The sequence below is a fragment of the Sinocyclocheilus anshuiensis genome, unplaced genomic scaffold (genome assembly GCF_001515605.1).
Source record: "Sinocyclocheilus anshuiensis isolate Anshui unplaced genomic scaffold, SAMN03320099.WGS_v1.1 scaffold468, whole genome shotgun sequence".
In the NCBI taxonomy this organism is placed as follows: Eukaryota; Metazoa; Chordata; class Actinopteri; order Cypriniformes; family Cyprinidae; genus Sinocyclocheilus; species Sinocyclocheilus anshuiensis.
The window spans coordinates 29,227-40,449 of NW_015557069.1; the positions used below are offsets into that span (position 1 = coordinate 29,227).

The 11,223-nt window shown below is 38.6% G+C and overlaps 1 protein-coding gene across 1 annotated transcript; it reads right to left on the reverse strand.

Annotated features, from left to right (window-relative positions):
- Positions 1-4,622: 4,622 nt before the first annotated feature.
- Positions 4,623-6,649, reverse strand: LOC107676707 (myristoylated alanine-rich C-kinase substrate-like). The gene is made up of 2 exons (XM_016471352.1): positions 6,238-6,649; positions 4,623-5,294 (listed from the first exon to the last, which is right to left on the reverse strand). Exons 1-2 carry the CDS (start codon positions 6,331-6,333, stop codon positions 4,668-4,670), a joined length of 723 nt encoding a protein of 240 aa, XP_016326838.1. The 5' UTR covers positions 6,334-6,649; the 3' UTR covers positions 4,623-4,667.
- Positions 6,650-11,223: the final 4,574 nt, after the last annotated feature.

Consider the following 11,223-nt stretch of genomic DNA (forward strand, 5'->3'; position numbering starts at 1 on the left):
TAAAATCAATCTTGATTGAATTAACTTAATTTTCTTAAATTAAAATGCTAACATAAATGGTATTTTATAGTAAAACGAATCTTTATATAATTGTATAATACAGTACTATTGTGATTGTGATACATCATGGTACGATTAAACATCGTCTAAGCAAACGCATACTTGTTCGAGAAAGGTGTCTAACTATATATATATATATATATATATATATATTTAAATACACTAGAATGTATGTGATTCCACTCATGTGGAACTTTATTAGTAAGCACAAATGACTTTTAGATTTTTGTTACTGACATGACACCATAAATCTAAAACAACCATGTTTTAATGCTAGCTTAACATGAAATAGCTAGCAGTCTATGTGGTGATGTTTCCGTTTTGTTTAATTTTTGTGAATGCATATGTACATGTCTATTCTCTCTGTAAAGCACTTTGTAAATACTGTTTTAAAAGGTGCTATATAAATAAAGCTTTACTTACTGAGTTCTGTTAAAGGTGCACTATTTTTCTTCTAATTACTAAAGTGTTATACATGAAGAAATTATATATATATATGTGTGTGTGTGTGTGTGTGTTTAAGATGGTTTATATGTATTTGTTTTACTTTGATCTGCCATGTTCAGATCAGATCAAGTTCTAAAAAACTTAATGCATACACACCATTAACATCAATATCACCCAACAAAGATGAACCAGTGACTTAATGCACCTTTAATTTGTTTGGCTATGCTTATTTTATTTGTTGAAAAGATAAATTGTAAGACAAATCCTGTTTTGTCATTTGAATCCTTTTTTTGTTTGTCCCAATGACAAAGTCTGAAGTGCTGCAAAGTTCAGAGTCATTGGTTAGTATGAAGTAAGTAGTTTCATACCAAAGGTATTTTAAATAAATATCTTAAATAAATTAGCCGTTTTAATTATGGTTGCAGATGGCATACTATACTACGGAAGAAGAAAAGCAGTAAAAAGCAAAGAGGAAAGCAGAACGTTGTTTGAAGAGTTCCAAGGTAGCCCTATTGGAGGGCACAGTGGAATATTTAAAACTCAAAATGCATTGTGTGCCAGATATTATTGACCAGGGATGACAGTGGATATTGAGAAATGGGTAATTACATGTGCTACCCCTGTTTCTACATCCTTTTAATGAATGAATGAATGATGCATTTACATAGCGCTTTATTGTGTATTGTTGTACACCCAAAGCACTTTACAATCATGAGGGGGTCTCTCCTCAACCACCACCAGTGTGCAGCATCCACTTGGATGATGCGACGGCAGCCACAGGACGGCGCCAGTGTGCTCACCACACACCAGCTACAGGTGGAGAAGAGAGAGAGTCATAGAGCCAATCAAGTGGATGGGGATTATTAGGAGGCCATGATTGACAAAGGCCAGGTGGGCAATTGGGCCAGGACACCGGGGATACACCCATACTCTTTACGAGAAGTGCCATGGGATGACCACAGAGAGTCAGGACCTTGGTTTAACGTCTCATCCGAAAGACGGCGCTTTTTGTCAGTATAGTGTCCCCGTCACTATACTGGGGCAATAGGACCCAAACAGACCACAGGGTGAGCACCCCCTGCTGGCCTCACTAACACCTCTTCCAACAGCAACTTAGATCAGTGGTTCCCAACCCTGGTCCTGGAGGCACCCCAACACTGCACATTTTGCATGTCTCCTTTCTCTAACACACCAATTTCAGGTCTTGGAGTCTCTACTAATGAGCTGATGACCTGAATCAGGTGTGTTTGATTAAGGAGACATGCAAAACGTGCAGTGTTGGGGTGCCTCCAGGACCAGGGTTGGGAACCACTGACTTAGATTTCCCAGGAGGTCTCCCATCCAGGTACTGGCCAGGCTCAACCCTGCTTAGCTTCAGTGGGTGACCAGTCTTGGGCTGCAGGGTGATATGGCTGTGGCAAACATGTTCATTTCATATAGACATTTAAAGCTGACAAGATGTGCTACCCGTTTCTTACATCCTTTTTTAGCATAGTAATTCATTCTGAAGAAGCTCATATCGTTAGATTAGACATGACAGGTTGAACTAGGTGGCACATCCCAAGTGGGTAGGACATATCGTCAGAAAACTGGTTGATGAAACTATCATTGTTGGTTAAATGAAGCTCAACAGCCACCAACAGGCCTATTATGTATATCATGTAAGCCAGGGCTGTCCAAACTTGGTCCTGGAGGGCCGGTGTCCTGCAGAGTTAAGCTCCAACTTGCCTCAACACACCTGCCTTCAAGTTTCTAGTATGCCTAGTAAGAGCTTGATTCATGCTCACTTGAACACTTGGGCCAAATACAGGAAATACGTCATATAAGTAGTCAAGTGGTCAAGTGCAAAGACCGCAAGTGTGAGTATTTGGACAAGGCATATGCCTAGTAAGAGCTTGATTAGCTGGTTCAGGTGTGTTTAACGAGGGTTGGAGCTAAACTCTGAGGGACACCGGCCCTCCAGGACCGAGTTTGGACAGCCCTGATGTAAGCAGTTCAAGAACACACCAAGCACTTTATTTTTATAATTATGCACACACACACACAGTGTTTAATTGGAATTACTCCATATATAAATGCCACTTTTTTTTACATTTGAGCTCTTGTCCCCGAGGAACTCTCTGCACATTCCTACTGTAAGTACAAGTGTTTCTGTATCTTAAGTTAGCTTGAGGCTGGATTCTTTTACTTTTCTGCAGCTTTTGAAGATGTGGAGAACTTTATCTTCACTAAACTCTCGATTTAAACTTCAACTTTGACTTGCGGTCTTTATCGTGCATATTAGTCTCTTAACGAGGTCAAGTTGTGTTCCCCAACAGTATATTTTGCTCTCTCTTTTTGTCTGTGTGAACTTGATCTTTGGAGAATTTTGGGTAGGGCTGCTATACATTCAGGAGCTGATTAATGGTGTCATTGTCGTATTGAATAACACATTTGGGCCACAGGTTTGATTCAGATTACACTCCCTACGAAATAATGATTTTACCTTCAAAAGATTAAAGGAAATGGCTGTACTAAAGGAAGTTAGCAGAAGGAAAACCTTAAACTGTAAATAAATAAAGTTACTCGCATTTGGGGTGTAGTGGTTAAGAGCTGAATCCTGGCAGGAAGCAAGACATGACTGCATTGTTTTCTACAGCAAGTCAGTTAAGTTAAGGCAACTCAAAGTTAATTTCTAGCAACATCAGGGACATGTTTTTTTTCCCTGGCCATGTGATAGGTAAAACACATTCAATGCTTGATTCCCAACCTTATTTAACATCTCCTTTATGACTCATGCAGTTGGACTGTTTTTGTACACAAATTTACATTAAAATTCAAAACAACAATTTTTACTTCCATAATGACTAGAAATCACTTGCTCAGACTTGGTAGTATACCACTCTTACAAGTGTGTTGTGTTACATTTTAGTAAATTTGTATTTTAGTAGGTTTTTTTTGAACATACTGATTATCAATCAACAACGGCCACTCATTTCTTGCAAAATGTTACACAATTCAAATTTAATTCACATTTATTTTGCTTTTAGTGTTCTCACATAAAATTTAGAACACCTTCAGCAGAGAAGTTTAATATCAATTTTGTAAGCAAAGTTACATTCAATCTCTAAGTCAAAGGTAAAAGCTTCTCCAATATTTACAAAAGAAAGAGACAAGATGCTACACAAACATTGCATCTGTTAGGTTCATTCATTTGGTCAAAAGACCACTGAAAAAAGCATCATCGGTTGTAATCAAAAACCACAGTAAAAACAGCAATACGTGTCACCGCTTGGTTTGAGTTTAAAAAAAATGCTCCAATAGTCTGAGGATGACTTACAAAAACAGACTTGGTGATAGAAGAGCTGCATGTGCTTCTTGAGATCAAGATATCATTTGTACAATCACAGTTAAAACACCCCTTCTATACATACTTACACTTTAATAAGCTCATAGAACCAGCAATACACCATAAAGCATATGCAAATTGTTTTCCTACTGAATTCAGATGGTTACAGCTAAAAAAATAAAAAATAAAAAAAGTGTTTAAAGTTCCCAGGACCTTTAAAATTGCTGTTTTAAACTTGGCATTGCAAATTAAACTGGCTTGTTATTAGGGAAAAAAATCACTTTAGTGTTGTAAATTGTAGTGGATTAATTGTTGGTCGTTCTGTTTTTGTACTACTACATGGTAGTCTGTGGTATAATGCGGAGTCACCAAGGTGCCAAAATTTAAAAACTCTCATTCCTATTCCCTGAACCCCTCTTTGACCCCTGAACCAGCTGCCTTTAATTCATAGGCATGTCTATACATTTTCATAAATGTTGACATTGTTTTGTATAAAAATGCTAAACTCAAAACAAAAACAAATGAAAACAGTTAATACTGACGCAAAAAAAAATATGAGACAAATTAAAAATTTTCTGTATTATTCAACTTAGCCACCCATTTTCACAGCTCCAAGAATAGCCACAAGGGTAGAGTGAGATTTGGGGAGAGGGGAAATATAAAAAAGTAAAGACTAAAAAGCTTTAAAATATTCCTTGTTGCAAACAAAGTTCTCCAACGTCTTATAACCTGGGACCACTCCACTGTACAACTTGGAAATATGCCTTGATTATGTTTTTTTTTTTTCCCCCCCACCCCCACCCTCTTTATCTTTCGATCTGGACTGTGCATGTTACTCTGTGGCAGATTCTGCGTGGACCTCTGGACTGGATTCTGCTTCTTGAACAGTGGGACCGGATTCCTCTGCTACAGGTGCTTCATTCTTAGAAGGAGTAGGCTCTGTCACCACTGCTGGCTCTGCAGGTTTCTCCTCCTCTTTGGACTCCGCAGGGGCAGGACTGGCAGCCTTGGGCTCCTCTACTGGTTTCTCCTCTGGTTTGGATTCTGCCTCCTCTGCTGGTTTGGCCTTCTCTTCTGATGCACCTCCTTCAACAGCTTCATCTGCCTCAGTTTTGGCCTCCTCGCCGCCATCTCCATCCCCCGTCTCCTTCTTGGTTTTCTTAAAAGAGAAGCCACTTAACTTGAAGGACTTCTTAAAAGAGAAGCGCTTCTTCTTCTTCTTGGGCGTCTCATTGCTTGTGGATGGAGTTGCGCCATCCTCAGCTTTTGTGGCCTCCTCTTCAGTGGGTGCACTCACTTCTGTGTTTGCTTTATCTCCCTCCACAGCCTCCTTTTCAGCCGGAGCTGCCTCAGCCTTCTCTCCCTCCTCAGCTGCCGCACTGCCGTTAGCCTGAACCTCTTCCTTCTCCTCAGCAGCCGCTGGAGATGCATCACCATTCACCTTCACATGGCCATTTTCCTAAAGCAAAACACAGACCATCAGACAACCATTATTAAGCCTGGCTTAACATGAGCACCACCTAGTCAGGACACAGAGCAAGCTGCACATACAAAAACAATTCTATGCACTGATGGGGGATTGCTTCCATTTTATCCACATTGACATGATGATCAAAGACCATTACGGGTAAAAAAAATAATTTTTAATTCGTATGCGAAGCCTCGATGCCCGAGGCGCATTACACTGCCACAACCACCAGTGGGCGCCATTGTCCATCAACGCTTCGAAAGAACCGACGCGCCAAAAAAAAAAAAAGCAAATGCCAACTGATTAGCATGTAATTATTGAACCTCATCACGCACGCCACAACAAACCTGTACAAAACACAGACTGTATAAATGGCCATTACAACCGTTTTAATTACTCTTATGTGGTTTCTACCAGTGGAAGAGTTCCACAATAATACTGAAGCGTCTATCGAGCATCTATGACTAAAGGCGTGGCGAGCCATTGTTACTCCAGCAATCAACCCCGCGTCCCCCTGAAAGATCATTTTCAAGACGGCAAACACAGAAATGCTCATACAAACGAAATTATTCTCCACATCTCCTGGTTTGTTTAAATAAATCATCTTTAATTCGAATCTTCAATTCTCCAAAAAAAAAAAAAATCCAACGCTCCTCAATTCTAAACAAAGGCTTCTCCGGAAAACCGACGCCAAAATTGGTTTTCAAATCTAAAGCTGTAAGCTATAAACATTTGAGCAAAATTAAACCTATTTTACAGTCATAATTAAATTCAATACTCGCCGTGAAAACTGACAAAGCCTCTGGGCTGCAAAAAAAATTGTTTTAATTTGTGTGGTTGTTGGATGCTGGGCTCCAGCAGAACTCCGCGTAAGTATTCGTATAACAAACACCAAACATATATTACTTCTCTCATTAAATGGCCGGGTTTTTACCTGTCCGTTAGCTTTGGAGGGTGAAGCTGCAGCCTCTCCGGGTGTTTCTGCAGCCGTTTCTCCTTTTCCAGCTGTCTTGGAGAATTGCGCTCCCATGCTTTCACTCCAACAAAGAGCTCAACAGACCCCAATACAGAACAAAGAGCAACAAACTTCTTCCTTAGAAAAAAACACCTGGCCAATGAGCGCACTAAAAGTAGCGAGCAAATCCAGTCTCGGAGAAGCAAAGTGTAGGAAAAAAAACCTGGAAAGTGCAAGTATTTTTTTTTTTATTCCCAAATTTGTGCCCGTGACAATGTAGACAGCACAGAAAATGGAGAAATTTCCCTGGTTACTAATGAGATGCGGAGTCCAACGCCCAACTGCACCGATGAATGGGCATTCCACGCGATGACGTCATTCACAGCAGTCGTCGTCGCCCAATCAGAATAGACTCTCAGAGAGCGAGGGCGCAAATTAAATCTAAACCAGCCAATCATAACCGACCGTCTGAACGTGGGCGCGTCTTAAAAGTCTGAAGCAAACAATAGAAAGACACAGATTGTAAAAACCCTCAACAGAATCATTTTAAAGAATTAATATTTTCCAAATCGCGTGTCATATGAAGGGCCGCGGGAATGTTGAGCTTATCCCAGCATCTCACATAGGGTTTCATCATGAGGTTTATTTAAAAAATATATTTTTTACATAAATATTGAAGCAACTTTTTCATACTCGTAGTTTTTGTGGGATAGGTAGATATTTATTGTATGTATCTGGATAATCTGACAATCACTTCCCTCTCATTTATGTGACTGTCAAATGTGTACTGCTGATGGTTCAAAAAATACATCTCCAGCACAAACTCTCTGTAGGCTTGCTGTAGCCTAACATTTAAACTTTCTAAATGACAGAAATCTAGAAAGATAAAGAGAAAACATTTCAGCAAAAGCAAAGTAAAAGGTAGGCCTATTTAAGAAACCACTAAATAGCCCAAAATAATGTAATCTGTGCATAACGTAACCACTTGTGGACGGGCCCTATATCATGGTCTCTTAGGGGCCTCCAAAATCTCCAGTATGCCATGGCCTATAAAGTTACAGAACAACATCCTTGTGTGTGCAGAATCTTTTAAACAATGGATCTTTTGGATCTCCCATTAAAAATAATGTAGATGTCTTCCAACAAGTATTCTTTTTGTTCATTTGTAAAGTCACACACTGTTGTTCATGTAAATCATTTGCATGTGTGACAACACATGCAAAAAGGGGGGCAGTCAATCATCTATATGTAGTTCAATCTGTTTCACCAGTTTTGATGGCATGTTAATGGAGCATAGATAACACTTCACTTGAGATCTTGCTAGTTGGTTTTTTATAGTATATTCAAAAACAGTGAATGGAAACTATAATTTCTTTTCCCACTGGACAGAGAAGAACCGGGAGTGGTACAGTTTCCATGGTGATGCCTCAGACAGGGCTAGAGAAATAAAGAAGACAGAATTAGAGAGAAAGAGAAATGCATGTACTGTACTGTGTGACCTGGGTTGAAATTTCATAGGTAATTTTTGACTCACATTTTGCTGTGGATGCTCAAGCGCAACTGATTCTCATTTGGTGCCACTTGCACTGTTATCTGAACCAGTCACTATTAATTAACTAAACATCAACTATCGATTTGTTATCGATACAATAATCGAGGTTTGTTATATGCGCTAGGCCTAGGCATGTTAGATCTTTCACCAGAAAAATGTGAAAAGTGTCCATATTAATAGTCTAAGATATGCACCCTTCAAAGGTATTTTTCAACAGGGCATCTTGCTTTATTAATATTTATTATAGATGTCTTAACCAAACTTAAACACCATAAGGGCAGATCCCTCGAGTGCAGCTGATGACACTTTGAAATGACGCTTGAGTGATCAAGAAAATTCCACTGTACAAATAAGCATCTCTTTGATTCCTCCATCGTCATTTTCTTTTCTTGCATCCTTCCCTCGCATCCTAAGGGGTGGAGCACCCCCAGTGTGGAAAAGGAAATTTATATTGTGTTTCAGAAGTGCAAGAAAAGTTCAAAGATTTGCCACAATGGGGTAAAACAAAGGTAAACATTGGCAGTGTTTTTACGTGATTTGGAATGTTTGGGTTTTAATCGATAAGACAAACTTGCGGAGATTTTTCTCAACAGATAAGCTAAACTTAAAGTAAAAAAGTATTTCTAATATTTTGGACCTTTTATTAAAAGTAGCCTCTGTATTTGTGATATTTGAGTTGTCGCATACTTAATTTTTGTTCTGCTAGATAACACAATAGTACTATGTATCTTTAAAAGTGCTATATGTAATTTTTTGACTGTACTAAAGCATAAAAATACCATAAAATGTTCGCATATATTTAGGAAACATGCTAAGTTCATGTTTATTTCTCAAAGAAACTATGACACAGACAGTTATTCTACTTTGAAATGTGTGTTCCATGCCCACTCCATTGAGTTTCACATGCATGAGCTACACTCTAGAGCTACCACCTGCCTTAGATGATCTGGTTGATCTTGTGACCAGAGTGGACGTTCGTCTTCAGCATTGAGACCAACGTTTTATGCAAGGATTCATACGTAAATGATGACACATCAGGCCTGTGCTTCAGAGACTGCTAGAGAATTGGCTTTTAGTCAAGGAGGAGAAATGTGTTTTTCATGCACAGCACAGTCCGTTCCCTTCTTATATATATATTGTCTTGCCCAAGGGGGTGCGAATGAATACTGACAAGGTTCAGGCTGTGGTAGATTGATCAACCCCAGATTCCAGCAAGGCCTTGCAGATTCTTGGGCTTTTGCCAATTTTTACCTCCATGCATTTTATTTGCAATTATAACCAGCAAGCCACTCCTTTGACTACCTTGACTTCCACCAATCAAGATCTAGTGGAAGACACAAACAATGAATATACAAACATAACTGATCGTAACAGTTTTTATAAAATAACTTTTTATGTAGAATTAACTTTAAGAACACATTCATGGAGATAACATGGCCAATGTGCCATGGTTTAATGGAAATTCGCTGTCATCTATTTGAAAACAAGCACTTTTAAAATTAAAATAACATGAAATTTCAACAACAGCCACCAGATGGCTTCAGAGCATTAGTCAATGGCTTATTTGCCATTTTACAGGTATCCATCATTTCACAAGTTTTTTTATTTATTTAGATTTTATGAAATTATTATTATAACAATAAAAAATTACTCTGTCAATTTTTTTTGTACTGAAGCATATTTTTTTTGCAATTAAGACACAATATTACAGTCAAACCTGAACATGGTGTTTTTAATTATTTCTCCATCGTAGATGTGTTACATCCATACATTTTTGAGTGTTTTGTGCATTGTAACTGACATTATTGACAAATTATGTAACAGAAAGCAATTTTTTTTAAGTCACCCATTGATTTCTATGGGTGATTTTTGGGGTCCAACCAGTGGCGGAGCCAGGATGTTTTTATAGGGGTGGCCAGGGAGGGGCCAGCAACCAGTCTGGGGTGGCACAGAAATCTTCATTATTTCAATATAAATATGTGATTGACTATAAAGTATTGGACTGTTTTAGTGCCTAAAACTTACATATACAACTGAATACAATTAATTTCTACAAAATTGTAACTGAGATATTTGTGAATTAGATCAAGTAATGCTGAGTGAATATTACAATTTGTGTATTATTCCCCACCTCCAGGTATTTTCATAAAGGGGCTCACTATAGCTTTATTGCTCAGTCAGCTTGGTTCTGGTTCTCAAAACCCCCAAAAGCTTGTTCTCCATCATTGCATACTCACTGATGAAACATGCAGATAGTGAGAAGAATTGGTTAATAACAAAATAAAAAAATAAATAAAACAGAAAAAAGGCCAGAGGTCACCAGCACATAAATGCCAGAATGTAAAATGAGTTATTTTATGCATTTTAAATTGTTTCATTTTCGTTTGTAAAATAAATAAATAAATAAATTGTGCATGTTTTCTAATAGAAGTGCAGTGTTCATATTTACTTAATACATACTACATATTTTCTTATTTACATATATTTGTGCGGGAAACTACAAAAAAAAAAACATCAGCTTGCGCCTTATGTTGTGACCTCGAATTGCACAATATTTTAGTACATGCATTTGAGAGACGTTCTTTAATGTATATACATACATACTCAAAAAAAAACATCAGCTTGCGCCTTATATTGTGACCTCGAATTGCACAATATTTTAGTACATGCATTTGAGAGACGTTCTTTAATGTATATACATACATACTATACATACATGAATGCACTAATCGGCTTTTTGGTAATTTCATGGCTTAACTGACGACAGAACTACATTGTATGTTCATAGTTTCTTGTTAGCTTTATTTATGATAAAGCGATATAGAGCGTGCGCCTTATATTCGCGTAAAGTTGAAGAGTGTGCGCCGTGAGCACAGTAAAACAGCTGTCAGGACAAGGAAAGTTTGTTTTATTGACATATAGCCTAACAACATCTCACCAGACCGCAGTTCACTGTTCTACTGAAGCTCATTTGGCACATGTTCCTTTCCGCGCTCCTTGCGCCCGGCGCTGAGGCGAAGCTGAAGTACGCGTCTGAAAAGTCTCCCGTTTGATGTGGTCATAAAGAGATACAGTGGTTCCGCGCCTTAATAAATGCATTTCTTGTCAAGAAAAAACATCTCGGTTACGTATGTAACCTTGGTTCCCTGAATAGGGAACGAGATGCTGCGATGACATCATCGCTTTGGGAACACCTCCGGCAAATTTTATGAGTATGAGTGTTAGATAAATAAGTGTATGAGTGTATAAATAGTGTGTGTTCCACAGTTTCCACAGTTATTTCATGAGATGGATTGCCTGAGGGAAGAAACTGTTCCTGTGTCTGGTCGTTCTGGTGCTCAGTACTCTGTAGCGTCGACCAGATGGCAACAGTTCAAAGAGGGAGTGTGCTGGATGTGAGGGGTCCAGAGTGA

What these genes read in the sequence shown, in the direction of transcription:
- LOC107676707 (XM_016471352.1), bottom strand. Translation starts at nt 6,333, where the DNA reads ATGGGAGCGCAATTCTCCAAGACAGCTGGAAAAGGAGAAACGGCTGCA. An exon ending in CCTCCAAAGCTAACGGACAG is followed by an intron (nt 5,295 to 6,237) that starts GTAAAAACCCGG and finishes GTTTTGCTTTAG; the next exon opens with GAAAATGGCCATGTGAAGGT.